At 41.0% G+C, this 18,331-nt stretch overlaps 1 protein-coding gene across 1 annotated transcript in view; it reads left to right on the forward strand.

The window, feature by feature from the left end:
* Positions 1 to 18,331, forward strand: part of ARHGEF11 (Rho guanine nucleotide exchange factor (GEF) 11) — a gene marked incomplete at its 5' end in the record, with an annotated part of 84,711 nt that overhangs the window by 19,326 nt on the left and 47,054 nt on the right. The window contains 4 exons of the mRNA XM_006895900.1: positions 4,658 to 4,777; positions 7,215 to 7,260; positions 7,858 to 7,934; positions 13,261 to 13,398. Of these exons, the coding sequence (XP_006895962.1) occupies positions 4,658 to 4,777; positions 7,215 to 7,260; positions 7,858 to 7,934; positions 13,261 to 13,398 (381 nt within the window). The remainder of the gene's footprint in view (positions 1 to 4,657; positions 4,778 to 7,214; positions 7,261 to 7,857; positions 7,935 to 13,260; positions 13,399 to 18,331) is intronic.

Below are 18,331 nucleotides of genomic sequence, written 5' to 3' on the forward strand. Positions count from 1 at the left end.
AACAATATGATACTGGCATAAAGATGGACTTACAGATCAATGGAATGATACTGAGAATGCAGAAATTTAACTTTCACATCTGTAGTCAGTTGTTTCTCAATAAAGTTGCAAGACAATTTGATAGACAAAGATTAGTCTCTTCACGGAATGATTCTGAGACAACTGAATATCCACATGCAAGAGTGAACTGAGACCCCTGTTAAATAATATGCAAAAATTAACTCATGCCATATCACAGTAAGGGACAGATTATGAGGGTTAAAGTCTGGAATATAAGCATTAAAGCTATTAAAATTACATAGCTTCTAAGAACTTTAAAATAGTTTAGAAGAAACATAGTATAAATCTTTCTGACCTGTGACAAGGCAGCAGGTTTCTTAGATATGACATCAAACACTCAAGCAACCAAAAAGAAAATAAATACAGTGGACATACCAAAATTTTTGGTACCAAAGGGCACTGTCAAGAAAGTTGAAAAGACACAAAATGGTAGAAAATATTTTTAAGTTATACATCTGATAAGGCTCTAGGAACACAATTAATAAAGGACCCCTCCGACTCAACAATAAAAAGGCAAACAGCCCAGTTTTTAACTGGGCAGAGTATTAGCATAGGTGGTTCACTGAAGACAATATACAGTAATCAGTAACCATGTTAAAAGATGTTCAATATCATTAGTTTTTAAAGACACATAAATCATTAATAAAATGAGATGCCACTTTACACTCACACTCTCTCATTGCTGTTGAATTAGAAGGCATAGCTGAGTTTCTGGGCCTGCAAGTCACATGGTCCTTGGCCTTTGGCTTAGCACACAGCTCCCTAGCACTTCACCATAAGGACTCCCTGTACAACCAGTAGGATGGCTGTAATCAAAAATACAGAAAATCGGCCAAGATATGGAGAAAGTGAAACCTCATGCATTAGTAGTGCAAGGAAAATAAAAATCTATTCACACAGAAAGGTATATGTAGATGTTTCTAGCAGAACTAGTCATAATAGCCACAAAATGATAACAGTCCAGATGTCCACCAACTGGTGAATGAATAAACAAAATGTGGTTTATATTAGTATTATTCCTTGGCCACAAAAAGAAATGAAGTAGTAATATAGTCTACAAAATGGATGAACCTTGAAAACATCATTCTAAGTGAAAGAATCCAGACATGATTGCAATGATTCTAGTTGTGTATGTGTTTGGAATAGGCAGATCCATAAAAAAACAAAAAGTAGATTGAGAGTTGGCCAGAGTTTGTGGGGTCAAGAGAATTGGGAGTGACTGCTGACAGATAGATACGAGTGTCTTTTGGGGGTGATGGAAACGTTTCAGAATTAGATCGTATAATGGTTGCACACATTGTGAATATAATAAAATTCAAGAAATTGTACATTTTAAAATAGTGACTTTTGTGTTATGTCAATTATATCTCAGTAACATTTTTAAAATATTTCTTTCAAATGCCATAGAAATCCAGAAAACAAAATAATTTTCATTATGAGTGGGGTTGATGATAGTCATAGAAGGCTTCTGGGGTAGTGCTTGAGTTTAGTGTAGTGAGAATAAAACATTGACATTATTATTGTTGGAGATAGAACATTGGAAAGTGTTTTGAGCTGTGAATACCAGGAATTCTGGAAGCAGTGGGACTTGGCCAAAGGACTTAAAGGAGTGTGATTACATTTTCAAATCCGTATTTTAGAGCCGTTGTTGTTGTTGTAAAGTGCTGTCAAGTCATTGGCGACTCATAGTGACCCTGTGAATGAAAGTCCTCAACACCTGCATGTTCGTATGAACCTCCAGGTTCATAGGGTTTCTGGAGGCAAGCTCTTTACGGAAGAGGATGCCACTCCTGCGTCCAGGCTTGTTTTAACCGGGGAGCATCACCAAACACTGTCCGCCATGGGTAACCGTTACTGCATTTGACACGTCAGTGTCACAGCTGTATTTTAAAGAAATGTTTTAAAAGGGTTGTTGAGGGAAACCAGCTAGGGAAGCTATTGCAGCATTGCAGAAAGGAAATTTAACAGGTCAAATGAAAAACAAAGGAGAGACAGACAGAAATGGGGACCTCAGATTTCAAAACATCAAGCATATCGACTAGAAGGGGAAGGTAAGAACAGAGAAGAAAGAATAAAAGAAAACCTCATGTTTAAATGCCATGTTAATGCCAATGATCCATTAAAATAGGAAAAGACATGAACGTCAGTGTAGATAAATTCAATTTTATTTGCCCCTGGGGGGTAAAACTTAGTCTCACATACTTTGTGCATGTTGTCAGAAAAAGGACATCTTGCTGGGAAAGGTAGAGGGTCAGAGAAAGAGAGGAAGACCCTCAACAAGAGAGACTGACACAGTAAATTTAACCATGAACTTAAGATGATGAAGGTGGCACACAGGATGGACATGATTCAGATCTTGTCTTCATGGGCTCCCTGTAAGTCATAGTTGATTTTATGCCGCCTAACAACAACATGGAACATTCAGATAAAGAACAGAGATAGGGAGACAGCAGCGATGAAATTCAGGGTTGGAGGAGAGGGAAAGAGGGAGAGAGAGAACTGGTTTGAACTAGTCTGGTAGTTTCAGTATAAAGGTGGTCATTGAACTTGAGGACTGGAGGAGTTCATCCTAGGCACTAGTGCAGAAAACTGAAGATGCATTTTTTGGAACTTAGATGCTTCTGTAGCCCACTGTACCAACCTCTAACATCACCGCACTTGCAAATATATTCATATTGTAGTTTTTACTTGTCCTTTTCCCCAAATGGACTAAGTTCCTTTTTAGAGATAAGGAGCATGGTTTTCGCTCTATATTTGTATAGATGCCTCCCAACACACAGTTGGCACAGTGTCTGGCATATATTAACTCTCAGTAAATGTTTGTATAACTGATAAGTTAGCCTAGATTTAAGAGAGGAGGCAGGGATGAAAGCTGAAGTTGGAGTGTGAGGAGAACCAACACATCGTAGTTAGGAAGTCAAGAATAGAATCCTTTCAAGAGGGGAAGATCCAAAAGAGGTAAGGACTAAGACTAGACCATTGAGTTTGACAGGAAGGCCATTTTGCTCCTTAAAAGAGTAGCTGTAAGGTGGCTCGGGTGGCCTACTGGCAAGAAGCTGTGCTGCAGTCCCGAAGGCATGTGGTTTGAATCCACCAGATGCTCCCCTGGAGGAGGGGCACTCTCCTCCTGTACCAATCGGATCTGACTCAATGGTACACAACAAGTAGGTGGAGGAAATTTTAAAAAAGCTATAGTGATGAAGTGAAGAGGAAACCAGAGTGTTGTATGTTGAGACATGATTGGAAGAAGTGTGAAACTCTAAATGTAGATAGACACTGTTTTGAAGAAGCAGTTAGTGACTTGAATAATTGGGACTGATGAAAAGATTTTCAGTTTTTCCTTTAAAGTCAGAAAATGTGAGCCTTTTTAGTTCAATGAAGGGAAGAAGCCATTGGAAAGAGTTTGAAGGTAAATAAATGCCTTTATAAAGAATTTTGGATAATGTCTCTTGTGAACAGCAGGAAAAGAATGGCCAGAGAAGCAGAGTTAAGGGGAATGGTGGTTCAAGGTAGAGGTCTTTCATGCTGTGCATTTCAGTCACTATACCTCTCTGCAGTCACCACCCACCTGTCAGTGGAGCCTTTCATGTTGCTGTGATGCTAAGATAGACAAGAAGAAGGACTTGTGGTCTACTCCCTAAAATCAGCCCGTGAAAACTATATGGATCATAGCAATCCAATCCCTTTGTGCTGTGAGTTGGAGGCCAACTCAGAGAAGATAACAACAAAGTTGTGAAGGTTGGAGAAAGTAAAATAGTATGAGAAATTTATAAAGAGATTGTCATTTAGCAGTGAGGCTACAGATGACCTTTGATAATGTGTGAACCCAACATCTTTATTTAACCAACACGATTTATTGAGCATTTTTAAAAATATAATAATAGTAGCTGCTATGTGTTCAGTTTTAACTGTGTGCCTGATTCTTTGCTAAGTACTTTATATAATCACATTCAGACTTACTGCCATCCCGTGAGGCAGGTATTGTCATCTCCATTTTATCAGTGAGGTCATATTGAAGCTTGCCCAGGTCTGTACAGCTAGTAAGTGTGCACACCCAGCTCTCCCTGACTGCAAAGCACTGCCCTGCTCTCTGTGTGTGCGGTTGAGGGGTCCTGGGTGAATGTTAGAATTGCTTCCTAGTTATGGGACTGAGGCTGGGAGTAACTGGGTCCACTAACTAGTGCTACTTCCCCTTCTCCTGTGGTGTTCACTGTCTAAATGTCTCTTTAGCACTTCTTTGTGTACTAGCCTGGACTGTATTATTTTATGTCTGACTAGTAGCCAAGGAAGACAGCCTTATTTAAAATGTGAATGAACTGAAGTTGGAATTGGATGTATGGGCCAGATTTGGACACAGGCCTTTGTGTTTTCTCTCTCTTCTCCAGTTGCCTCATGTATTCCATTTTTAATCATTTATGCCTTTTTCTAATCCTAGTAATGGTGAAATAATGTGCATCTACTAGAAGACTGAGTTCTCTCCTTTCTGCTCTTTGTCTTGGGATAAACTGTCTCTTTCCCCCACTGTTGAGTCATCCATTCTCTACTAACCACTCCCTCTGCCTTTTCCTCCTCCCTCTCCTCCTCACCCATCCCCCAGCGTATCTGTGAGGTATATAGCCGGAACCCCACCAGCCTGCTGGAAGAGCAGATCGATGGTGCCCGGCGGCGAGTCTCTCAGTTACAGCTGAAGATCCAGCAGGAGACTGGTGGCTTAGTGGTGAGTGATGGTAGGCGCAGCTCTAGGAAAGGCATTATACGTATGACTGAGGATAAAATCAGGGGGAAAGGTCAGAAGGCTTCCCGAGTCACACTAGGGCTGAAAAAAAAGAACAAAAGACAACACTTACTTCTTTAGCTCCACAGAGGCAGAGCACTGTCCCTAGCAGTTGGATACCATATTTTTTTTAAACTTGCTATTTTTTGCCATATTGTTAGGTGCCATCAAGTTGAATATGATTCAGAGCAATCCTATGACCAACAGATCTGAATCCTGTGCCATCCTCACCATCTCCAACACACGTAACACCCATTGCTGCAGTCACTGTGTTATAATTGCCATGGAAAGTAATAAATCAGAGTATCCACTTATTCATACACTTCTGAATAGTTTTCTCAAAATTGATATTCTTAGATTAGTTTTACTGATTATTCACCTGGTAGCTTTTTCTCCAACCTCCCTCAGGTAGAGAACTCTGGTCATAGGGAAGCTCATGGCTTACCAAAATCAAAGTATCTCTAGTGGTTCAAATCCACCAACTGCTCCTTGGGTGAAAGATGGGTAACCTCTCCCATGTGATTTATAGCCATGGGCCCAAGGGAAGGGTCAGCTCTGAATCTGTTTTACCTTGACAGCAATGAGTGAGTAAGTGACCCTTCAAGTTACAGGACTTCTTGTAGGAACTTAAATACAAGTATGCTGAAGTAAGGGATCTCCAGTCAATTCAGAAGGATCTAGCTCAGCAGATAGATATTTATGGAAAATTTCAGAGAATAGGTGTCAGGGGTTTTTCCTCTTCTGGTCAGAGTCTTTACCTTTAGTGTTTTACTTCCAGCAGGCCTTAATTAATTTGTTAAAAGCAACTAGAAACAAGCGGTGCTCTGATGTCGTAGTCCGTAGGAAGTTGCTCTGCTGACCAAAGGCTCCTCCTTCCTGATGCTTCAAATCCATTCATAGCTCCTCGGGAGAGAGATGGGCTCTCTCCTCCTGGGCCGGATACAGACTTGGATGCTCAAGGAGTCAGTTTTGTTCTGACGGCAATGAGTTGGGTTGTTCAAGAGTAGTATTTTTCAAAGCCAGTAAAATCAATCTCAGCCTCTCTCTCACTCTCTCTGTGTGTATATATGTGTGTGTATATACATATGTGTGGATATATACATATATGTATATGTGTGTATATATAAAATATGTCTGTTTCTGCTTCTCTTTCTTTCTTGTTGCCATGGGGTCAGAACCCACTCATAGCTGACCCTCTGTTGGTTTTCCCAGGCTGTAAATCACAGGAGTTGAGATTACCCATCTTTCCCCTGAAGAGCCACTGGGGGATTGAAACCACCAGAGAGGCATGGCCTTTGGATTAGCAGCAAGACTCCCTACATACAGACTAGGTCACCAAAGCTCCCTATTTAGAGATTGTTGTTGTATTCCGTCAAGTTGGAACCAGCCCCGTAGCTGACCCTCCAGCAGGTTTTAAGAGACAGTTAATTACTTGGGAGGAGATTGTTCATCCTCCCGCAGAGCCGCTAGTAGATTCAAGCTGCATGCCTTTTGGATTGCAGCACAGTTTCACGTAATTCAGTCCAGGCTTTCAAAAGTATCACAAGCTAATGAAATTCAAATCCCAACTCAAGTACTCACTAACTTTAAGATCTTTGGCATGTTACTTAATTTCTGAGAGCATCAAATTTCCTTGTTTGTATAATGGAGATCACAATATCCAACAGTAATAGTATTATTGGGAGATGTGAATCATGCCCTGAACATAGGGATCAGTACTTAATGTGTCATGGCCATGGTTTATGTCAACACTTTCTTAGAACCTTCAAGTAGTGTGTCTGAAACACTAGGTTTGGAACCTGGAGACCTGAATTTAAACCGTAATGTATCATTTACCTGCTTGTAGCTTGGGCATGTTGCTTAAGATTGCTAAGCTTCTATTTCTTCATTTATACTGTGGGTATAATGTATACCTAACTCAGACTTGTTGAAAGATTAAATGAGCCATAAAGCACAGTCCACATAATGTCCTACCCTTGGCTGGATCAGTCAATCCCAGGACAAAGCTGTTCAGTTCTCTTTACAGGTAGACCTTTGACGTGGTAGACCTTTTACAACTTGATTCAGTCATCGGTTATTTTTACTCTATGATAGGATATTCTTTCTTTTCATATGTCTAACCAACTTAAGTAATAGATAAATTGGTAACTTTGATGAATAAAGTGAGATCTTAGAATTGTGCTAATGGAAAATCTCTCATTCCATCATTTCCAGGGGTCACGTAAGCAGTGCAAATGAAATAGTATCTTTTCTAGCTGGACAGTTTAAGCCAATGACACAGAAGCAGCTACCATTTTAAACCAAGAAAACTTTGAATAGAAGAATGAAACCATAGGAGAATTTCCCAAAATTTACCTACTTTGTGGGCCTTTCTTTTCAGGATATACTCCCACCATATGGTGATACAAGCCAGAGATCATCAGAAGGTAAGCCTCCACCACTCCCTTCTCTGGCCTATCTTTAGCCCAAGTCTCTTATCTACTGGATAGGTTTGGGGAAAGAAAATACAAAATAATGATAAAAAGCAGAGCAGATGTATAGGAAATGTAATACAAATTATGCAAGAGAAATGAATGTCTAACCAGTAACACTGAATCACTAAGTGCTAGTAGATACTAGAATTGTCATGGTCCAGAGAGCAGTTTGCCTAATAGCACCTGGCATCTAGGAGCTAAACAGATAACTTGGTGCCAAAAAATAAGTAGGAACTAAAACTGAGGAGAGTTAGGAATGATTGGAGGGATAAGACTGACTGTGACACAGAACTGTGATGTCTTCTTTCAGAATGTGGTATGGCTTATGTACAGGTATAGAATGGACTAGAGGTAGGAGTGATAGGAGTAGAAGAGGTGTACCCAGAAGGGTGCCCGAATTGAGAGGTTATGGAATGAGACAGCTGAAGGGAAATGGAACAGAAAGGAAGGTGCTATCCTTTCCTACCCTGTGCACAGGTTTCCAGAAGAAAGATGGTTCTTTGCGCCAGAAGACAGCTCCTACCTTACTGTACACTGTTTTATCCTTAGGTCGCCTGTCTCTCGATTCCCAGGAAGGAGACAGTGGTTTGGAATCTGGGACAGAACGATTTCCTTCCCTCAGTGAGGTGAGCACCAGCAGAGGCAGGGCCTCCTTGCAAGAGTGCCTTCTGTACCCCTCTGGGCACCTGACAGTTCTGCTGCTTACCACTTAGTTACACCTGGGTCTCTGGCCTCTCATCTGTGAACTTTTTGTGTAGTTCTGCTTCCAAGGGTTTTTGTGAATGTACACTAAGTTCAAAAGGTGAGGAAGCGAGCAAGAAATGTCGAGTCAGAACTGACTTATAGGTAACCCAACAGCAGGTGTTCCAAGGCTGTATATTGTACAGGAGGGGATTGCCCATTTTCTCCTCAGAGAAATTGGTGGATCTGAACCACTTGCCTTTGGGCTGGCAGTGCAACTCCTTACCCACTGGGCCATCAGAGTTCCCTCCAAAAGAAGAGAGGAGATTTCACATGCAACCTACATGCAGGACCATCAATTCTAATTGCTATTTGATCATATAATCACTTGGTTTTATACAAAGAATAGGGAAGGGGGAGACTATTTTATTACCTCTAGCAAGCCTTCAAGTGTAAGGGAACAGAGAAATATATCCTCAGAAAAGGTAATTCTAAAAAAAAAATTCTATTTCACTTGGAACATCATCATCTTAAATTAACTCCACGAGACTGGCTTGATCAAAAATGGCAGTCTCTTTACTTTTCTGATAAATGTTTTTCTACCTGAATGGCTCATCTTTTCTGAAGTAGTCAAAGAACTTCAAATTCTGGCCTCAAAAGTTCTCCCTTCCAGCTCATATATAAAATTTATGGGAAAATTCCAACACCTCAATAAGAAAAAGAAAGACAAGCCAATTAAAAAAATGAGCAGAAGATAAAAAAAGACTCTTAATTAAAAAGTCAAGTACCAAAAAAACCCATGAAGAAATGCTCAAGATCATTAGCTATTGGAAAAATGCAAATCAAACAACAGTGAGATATCATCTCTCTCCAGCAAAATAGTGAAGTTCAAGAGAACAGCTAACAACAGATGCCAGGAAGAATGTGGTGATATTGGAAGTCTCATTCACTGCTGGTTAGAATATTAAAATGGTGTAACCACTGTGGAAAGCAATTTGGTGTTTCCTTAAAGAGTTGAAAATAGAAGTACTATTTGATCTAGCAATTTCACTTCTAGGAATATATCTTAAGAAATAAGAGCTGCAACAGAACAGATCCATGCACACCCATGTTTATTACCCCATTATTTACAGTAGCAAAGAAATGGAAACAATCCAAGTGTTCATCAGTGAACAAATAGGTAGAGAAACTACAGTATATTCACACAATACAGTACAACATGGAAAAACGATGAATTTGTGAAACTCTACTGCAATCTGAAAGGTACATGGTTTTAATCGACCAGCTACTCTGCAGGAAAAGGATGGACAGTCTCCTCTCATGCTATTAATTGCCTTTGAAAACGCACTGGAGGGTAAGCTATGAGTCAGCTCCATCTTAACAACACACATAACGTGGATGAGTTTAGAGGACATTATGCTAAGTGAAATAAGTCAATGACTAAAGGACAAATACTGTATAAGGCCACTGTTCTAAAAGGTTAGAGAAAGGTTTACATATAATCCATCAAGAGTGGTCACCAGGGAGGGAAAGAAGTGAGAGTAGAAAATTAATTGATAGATAACATTTACTGAAATGCCAAAGGATTGGATAAATAGACTTTGTGTGTATTGTTGGTATTGTGACATAGAATGTACATGAATGGGAGGGGAACATTTTCCAAAAATGTTATCCCTTACAGCCCTTAAGTTTGTATACACAGTATAAAATGAGAATGAGCATAAGAGGTACAAATGATATTAGTAAAATATCTATTCAGCCAGGATAATTAAGTATGTATATATAAGAACTTGTGATGATGAAAAAAACGACAAAAAGCAAGGCCCCAGGAATTGACAGCATACCGATTGACTTATTTTAACAAAAAGACTCTGCCCTGGATGTGCTCAATAAGTTGTGCCAAGAAATCTGTAGGACAACCACCTGGCCAATTGAATGGAAGAGATCCGTATTTATTCCCACTCCAAAGAAAGGTGACCCGTCAGAGTATGGAAATTACCAAACAATATCATTAATATCACATGCAAGTAGGATTTTGCTGAAAATTATCTAAAAACAACTGAAACAGCACAGCACCAGAGAACTGCCAAATGTGCAGGCTGGGTTTAGAAGAGGTTGCAGTACTAGGGATATTATAGCTAATGTTAGACAGATCTTGGCTAAAAGCAGAGAGTACCAGAGGAATGTCTATCTGTGTTCCATTGACTAGGCAAAAGCATTTGCCTAGTCAAATTGTTACTAACTCTGAGAAGAATGGGAGTCTGAGAACACTTGATTATGGTTATGCAAAACCTATACTTGGACCACCTGCACTCTTCCTGGATGATACATTTAACATCCTCCCACAACTCATCTGGTCTTCACTCATTAGTGTTCAAGGCCTCAAACCTGTTCCTGAGATGATTCTGAAATTCAGGTGGGATGAACTCAAAGTCATATTTTGGCTCCTGTGGATTCAGTTTAATTTTCCTCAGCTTCAGCTTGAACTTGCACATGAGTAGTTGGTGGTCTGTTCCACAATCAGCTCCTGGCCTAGTTTTCACAGCTGATATTGAGCTGCTTCAGCGGTTTTTTCCACAGATGTAATCCATCTGATTCCTATGCATACCATCAGGTGAAATCCATGTGTATAATCTACGTTTATGTCTCTTAAAAAAACGTATTTGCAATGAATAAGTCATTGATTGTGCAAAATTCAATCATTCTATCTCCAGCTTCATTTCTGTCACCAAGTCCATGTTTTCCAACTACTGATTCTTCTTCCCTGTTCCCAACTTTTGCGTTCCAGTCGCCCATTATTATCAATGCATCTTGATTGCATGTTCGATCTAACTCAGCCTGTAAGAGTTGGTAGGAATAATCTATTTCTTCTTCTTTGGCTCTGGTTGTTGGTGCATATATCTGAATGATAGTGGTGTTCACTGGACTTCCTTGTAAGCGTATGGATATAATCCTATCACTCACAATGTTGTACTTCAACATACGTTTTCAACCTGTATGCAGAGCAGATTATCCGAGAGGCAGGGCTCTATGAGGAGAAGCGTGGCGTTAGGATTGGTGGACGACCTATCAACAATCTGCGTTATTCAGATGACACAACCATGCTCGCTGAAACTGAGGAGGACCTCATGCACTTACTGCAGAGGGTCAAGGACTGCAGCCTTTAATATGGACTGAGGCTCAATGTCAAGAAGACAAAAATGCTCACCACTGGACCAATCGGTAGCATCAGGATGGATGGTGAAGAGATTGAGATTGTTCACAGCTTCAGTTTGCTCGGCTCCACGGTCAACACTTTTGGCACCAGTAGCCAGGAAATCAAAAAACGTATTGTGATGGGAAAGTCTGCTGTTAGGGACCTCTCTAAAGTACTCAAGAGCAACGGTGTCTCTCTGGAGACTAAGGTGTGCCTGATACAGGCCATGGTTTTTGCAATCACTTGTTATGCATCAGAGAGTTGGACAATGACTAGGGAGGATAGAAGGAGAATTGACGCCTTTGAGCTGTGGTGCTGGAGAAGAGTACTGAATGTACCATGGACTGCCAAAAAAACAAATAGATTCATCCTAGAGAGGGTTAAACCAGGCTGCTCCTTGGAGGCAAGGATTCTGGGGCTTCATCTGACATACTTTGGACATGTTGTAAGGAGAGACAGGTCTTTGGAGAGGGACATCATGCTGGGCAGAGTGGAGGGACAGCGCAGGAGGGGAAGAAGACCTTCTATGAGGTGGATTGATTCAGTGACTGGGGTAATCGGGATGGACGTATCAGAGGTAGTGAGATTGGCATGGGATAGAGCAGGGTTTAGGGCTGTTGTACAGAGGGTCGCTATGAGTTGCAAGTGACTCGACGGCACATAACAACAACAACAGTACTTGGACCAGGAGGCAGTCGTCAGAACAGAATAGAACAGAACACTGCATGGTTCAAAATTGGGAAGGGTGTATGCCAGGAATATGTCCTATCTCCGTACCTTTTCAATCTATATGCAGAACCGATCATCCTGGAGGCTGGACTCTGAGGAGGAGTGTGGCATCAGGATTGGAGGAAGGCTCATCAGCACTCATCTGCATTATGTAGATGACACTACCCTGTTTACTTAAACTGAGGAGAACCTGAAGCATTTGCTGCAGAAGGTCAAGGACAACAGCCTTCAATATGAATTGAAGCTCAACATCAAAAAACAAAGATTCTCACCACTGGGCCAATAGGCAGCATTATGATAGATGATGAAAAAAATTGAGATTGCTAAAAGCTTTAATTTGCCCGGTTCCACAATCAACACTCTTGAAACCAGCATCCAAGAAATCAAAAGACAAATTGCATTGGGAAAGTCGGCTGTCAGAAACCTCTCCAGAGTACTGAAGTGCAACAGTGTCAGTCTGGAGACTAAGGTGTGTCTAATCCAGGCCATAGTCTTTTCAGTTACTTTCTATTTGTCAGAAAGCTGGACAATGGCTAGGGATGATAGAAAGAATTCATATCTTTGAATTGTGGTGCTGGAGAAGAATGTTGAATACACCATGCACTACAAGATCAAAAAGGTTCATCCTGGAGAAGGTGAAACCAGGCTGCACCTTAGAGGCAAGAATTCTGAGGCATGTTGCAAGGAGGAACCAGACCTTGGAGGGGAACATCATGCTTGGAAGGGTGGAGGGACAGCGCAACAGAGGAAAACCCTCGATGAGATGGATTGATTCAGTGATTGGGGTTATGAAGGTAGGTGTGTCAGAGACAATGAGGTTGGCACAAGAGGTTGGCAGGGTTCAGGACTGTTATACATAGGGTCACTATGAGTCACAGGAGACTTGATGGTACATAACAACAGCATAAGTAGTTGAAAGTATGTTAAAACCTAATTTCAGGTAAGTATTAGAATTTTACTTCCTTTCTATGGGAAAATGCTGAGTATATATAAAAGGGCCAGCATGTGGAAATGTCACCAACAAAAGGAAAGTCCCAAACAATCTAGAATTGACTCACTTAATCCTGCTCAGCATCTAAGGAACAACATAGCTTAGTGATGCAGATTGCGGGTTGCAGGCTGATAATAACACTATTTGACCTTTAGCAAGTCTCATAAACACTCTTACATGAGGAGCTATAGTATCTACACAGAAGGCTAGTGTGAGAATTAAGTGAGATGACAATCAGAGGGTTATTACACTGCCTGGCACAGAGTAAGAACTGAATTTCTATAAGTCAGTGTTACAAGTATGATTATCATCACCATCTAGGAGAGTCTCCTGACTGAATTTTCTGTCCCACTAGTCATTGATGAATCAGAACTCGGTACTATCTGACGCAGGACTCGACAGCCCTCGAACCTCTCCTGTGATCATGGCCAGCATGACTCAGCACCATAGGCGACAGGGCTCAGATGCACTAGTCCCCCCCATCAGCGACCAGGTAAGTGAGCCACAGTCACTCTTGGTCTGTAGCTTTCTTTCCTCTTTTTCTAAAGTTCTAACTTTTCTAAATTTAGAATGGAAGCCTGAGTGCCATGGCCTTGAATAAGCCAAATTGTTTCAGCATCTCAAAATTTGAGATGAATATTTACCTAGAGAACAAATAGTAAGGAAAGAATAGTATGTAAGTAGAGATAGGAAAGCAAGGACATTCCAGGTGCTCTGTAGAAAGGTAGTGGCACACCTGCAGGGAAGTGGTGTGTAAGCAGTAGAGAGCTGGTCTTCTTTCATGTCTGTGGAGAATAGAAAATAGATGTGTTCACTGCTTCTCCAGAACAGAAATCTTCAGCTTCCTCTTTCTCAGTACAATCTTGTCTTTAGAGTCCTAATATTAAAAAAATAGGTAAAATTTCAGCTCACTTGAGACCTTTTTCTCCACCCCTAGAGTGATTCCATGGAGCATTGAGGTTCTACAGAACTTGCTTTAAAAGCCACAGCACTTTTAAAAAAAAAGGCCACAGCACTCAAAGATAGAACTGATGGGAGATTACAGTGAGGCAGGTTTGGACTCTGTGCACAAAACCTTTTATTAAGAAACTCTCAGCTGGTTTAGCAGTAAATGGGCTGATTTGATAACCAGAGATAATTTAGGCAGAAGCTGGGTCCCTGTTGGAGCCATGGAGAAGAGAGCTCCTGCTTTTATAAAACACTGCTGCTTAAAAAACAAAAATTGTGATTTGAGCAAAAGTTTAAAAAGTGAACTGGTTTTCCATTCCACTATCCATATGCATTTTGTTTTACAACATTAATTACAATACCCACAATACAATCAACCACACTCTTCCCCTGTGATTCTTACTTCCTTCAATCCTCTTATCCTACGGCCTTATCTTTGGGCAAATGCTATCCTTTTGGTTTTACATGGCTGCTTATTTTAAGAATGAGTACTTTGATGATACTGGGAAGGTTTTTTTTGTCTTATAAGTCTTCCTATTTTTTTACTGCAAGTTGTATCACAGGGATATATTTTGTTCCAAGTTTGAAAGATTACTAAGGGCACAAGGGTACATAGTCGTAGGAGTTCCACCAGTGAACCAGTAGAGCTGGCCATTTTAATGATTTTGAGTTTTGCTTTACATTTTCACCTACTCTATCTAGGACCTACTGTGATCCTTTTTAGAGTACTCAGCATGGTAGCTAGACACCATCTAGTTCTTGTCTCAGGGTTGTGGCAGTACAAGTTTAGATGATCCATCAGTCTGATTGTTTCTGTATGACTTTGCTTCCCCCTCCCCCTTCTTTGTTCTGATCAAAAAAACTTCAGTAGTCGTACCTTAAATGGCTCAGCTGATACTCACCAAAGTAGGGTGTAAAACATTATCTTTGTGGACTACATTATACCAGTTGTCCTTTATGTACCCCAATACTATGGTCCCAGGATTTTTCATTCCCTCATCGTATTTGTTTGTGACTAAGTTTATGTAACTTTGATCCCCTACTGATAACCTAGGTGTGTTTGTTTGTGATGTTGTTAGGTACTCTTGGATCTCCTCCAGCTGACACATGGTGAACTAATGGACAGCAGAATGAAACACTGTGTGGTCCTGCACCATCCTGACAACCTCTGATGTGCTTACACTCTGGTGTCCCTGTGACTTACCAAGGATAATGTCCTTTTCAGTGGACTAGATCCTTCGGACAATATGCCCAAAGTATAAGCAGCAATTTGGCTGCAATTCTTGCAAGATATGTTTATATTTTTTTGTCAGTCCATGTTACAGTCTGTCTTCCTTGCCAACAGCACAGTTCAAAGGCATCCTTTTTTTGAGGGGGTGGGGGTGAGGGTCTTCTTTATCCACTGTCCAACTTTCAGATGCATAAGAAATAATATTTTGGTAGCTTCTTAACTGTCTTAAAAAAGAAGATTTCTGTAATACAACCTACTTTCTGTCCATGAAATAATACTAATTGTTGTTAGTTCCATCAAGTACAACTCATAGTAACCCTATGAACAAAATATCTGAATCCCATATCTATCCTGTGCCATCCTCACACTTCCTGACACACAAGAGCCCATTGTGGCAGTCACCATGTCAGTCCACCTGGATGAGGGTCTTCCTCTCCTTAGCAGACCGTCCACCCTTCCCAGCATCATGTCCCTCTCCAAGGAATCTAAGAACATGCCCAAAGTATATGAGGTGAAGCCTAATCATTCTTGCCTCCAAAAAATACTCTGACTGCACCCTCTCTAAGACATATCTGTTTGTTCTCTTAGCTGTCCTTGGGATGTTTAGTGCCCTTCTCCAACACGACAGCTCAAAGCCTGTCAGTTCTTTTCCTGTGGTGTAAATTCTTTTCTGTCATTCTTATTTATTGCCCAGCTCTCAGATGCATAGCAAAAGATCAGAAAGACCGTAGCCTGAATCAGATACACCTTAATCCTCAAACTGACAGCATTACTCCTCAATAATTTGGAGAATTCTCTGAGTGCAGATTTTCCCAGTGCAGTGTGTCTCTTTATTTCCTGACTGCTGGTACCAAGGGAGTTAATTGTGGATCCAAGCAAGCTGAAGCTGTTGACAGCTTCAGTTTCCTCTCCATCCATCATAATGTTGCCTGTTGGTTCAGTGGTAAGAATTTTTGTTTTCTGGACATTGAGATGCCTAAGGCTGCATACCTGAGGGTGCATTCCTTGATCATCTGCAACAAGTGCTTCAAGTCCTCCTCACTTTCAGCAAACAAGTTTGTCATCTACATGATGCAGGTTATTGATAAGTCTCCCTCCAATTTGATGCCACCCACAGTCCTCCTCATAAAGTCCAGCTTCTCAGATGATTTTCTCAGCATACAGATTGAATAGGTATGGTGAGAGAACACAGCCATGACACACTCCCTTTTCAATTTTAAACCATGCAGTGTTCCCCTGCTCTGTTCGCTAACAGCGTTCTGGTCCAGGTATAGGTTCCTTATGAGTTCCGTTAAGTGCTCTGGGACTCCCATTCTTCTGAATATTAGCCACAGCTATCTTCTAAACCCTCCTTGAACTTCTGGCAGTTCCCTGTCTAGTTACTGCTGTATCAAGGTTCAGTGAATGAATAAGTACATATTTTGGAATGAGACTCATTAGAATTATCTTCAGAGTGCCATCTTGGTGGAAGACTTACCCAAGACAAATGTTGTACCCAAGACAAGTGCTGTCAAGTTGTCTGCAACTCATAGCAACCCTGTGTACAACAGCCCTAAACCCTACTCTGTCCTGTGCCAATCTCACTGTCTCCAACACACCTACCCCTATTACCCCAGTCACTGAATCAATCCACCTCATAGAGGTTCTTCCCCTCCTGCGCTGTCCCTCCACCCTCCCTCCACCTTCTCCAAGGACTAGTCCCTCCTTGTAACATGCCCAAAGTGTGTCAGACAAAGTTTCGGAATCCTTGTCTCCAAGGAGCATGCTTAACAGTCCATGGTATATTCACTACTCTTCTCCAGCTCTGCAGCTCAAAGGCGTTAATTCTCCTTCTGTCCTCCCTAATCATTGTCCAGCTCTCTGATGCATAGCAAGTGATTTCAAAGACCATGGCTTGTATCAGGCATATGTAGCCTCTTGAATTTCTTTTCTTTAACTTTTTATTGTAACTTTGCATGAGTATACAGAGCAGATCATTGTATTCATCTCCACATTTTGTTTTATAACATTTATTATAATCCTCACAACTGAACTTTCTACTCCTTACCTGTAATTCTTTCTCACTTCCATTGATCCTTCTATCCTTTCCTTCCTGCTGTTGGAGCTTTATTCTTATTTAAATGCTGCCCTTTTGATCTTGTTCTAAGGACTACATATACCTCCCTAGTGCATTTGTTCCCCTTTATAGGCCTCTCTCTTCTTTAGTTTTAAAGTTAAGCCACATAAGTGAGTTCAGTTCCAGGCTCTAAGGGTGACATGGGGCTTCCACCAATATTTTATCAGACCAATAAAGCTGGCCATTTTTCTGGTTTTTAGTCTTGTTCCACAGTTACCTCTCACTCTTATCTGGGGCTTTCCATTATGATTCCTTCCAGTGTATTCAACAGTGGTAACCAGAAACCATCTAGTTCTTCTGGTGCTTTGAACTTAAAACTCATTGCTTTAAAGTGGATTTTAGTTCATAAAAGCACTAAAGGCACCCCCCCCCCCCATAGAGTTTCCAAGGATGTAGTCCGTACAGTAGCAGAAACCTCTTTGGCTTGCAGAGGGGCTGATTGTTTCAAACTTTTGGTTAGCAGCTGAATGCTTAACTTCTGGTCCACCAGCACTCCTTTTATCTGAATCCCTTTTTCGTGGCTAAAGACCTCCATCCTTTCCATTAGTAGTCAAACAATTATGTAATTTTGCTACCCAGTGATATCAGGTCCCCATTACCTGTGTAATATACCATGGACTGTCAAGAAAACAAATAGGTCTGTCTTCAAGAGGATAAAACCAGGTTTCTCCTTAGAGGCTAGGATTTTAAAACTCCATCTCACATACTTTGGGCATGTGGCCAGGAGGTACCAGTCTATGGAGAAGGATATCATACTCGGAAGGATCAAGGGACAGCCCAAGGGTGGAAGATCCTGAATGAGATGGAATTATAGAATAACTGGGGCAATGAGGATAGGTATGTCGGAGTTAGTGCAACTGGCTCAGGGCAGGGCAGGATTCAGACCTTCTGTATACACCTAGGATTGCATTGAGTTGCAGGCAACTCGAAGGCACATAAAAACCACATGTATTAATAAGATGATATAAGCAGAGCTATATTCAGATCAGCAGTATGAGAATCCTGATGCCACACTTCTCATAGAGCCCAGCCTCTTGGATAATCTGCTCTGCATACAGGTTGAAAAGGTATGGAGATAGGACACATCCCTGGCGTACACCTTTCCAGGTCTCGTAGAAGCAAAATTAAATG

The sequence above is a fragment of the Elephantulus edwardii genome, unplaced genomic scaffold (genome assembly GCF_000299155.1).
Source record: "Elephantulus edwardii isolate Elephantulus edwardi_28Jun2011 unplaced genomic scaffold, EleEdw1.0 scaffold00176, whole genome shotgun sequence".
In the NCBI taxonomy this organism is placed as follows: domain Eukaryota; kingdom Metazoa; phylum Chordata; class Mammalia; order Macroscelidea; family Macroscelididae; genus Elephantulus; species Elephantulus edwardii.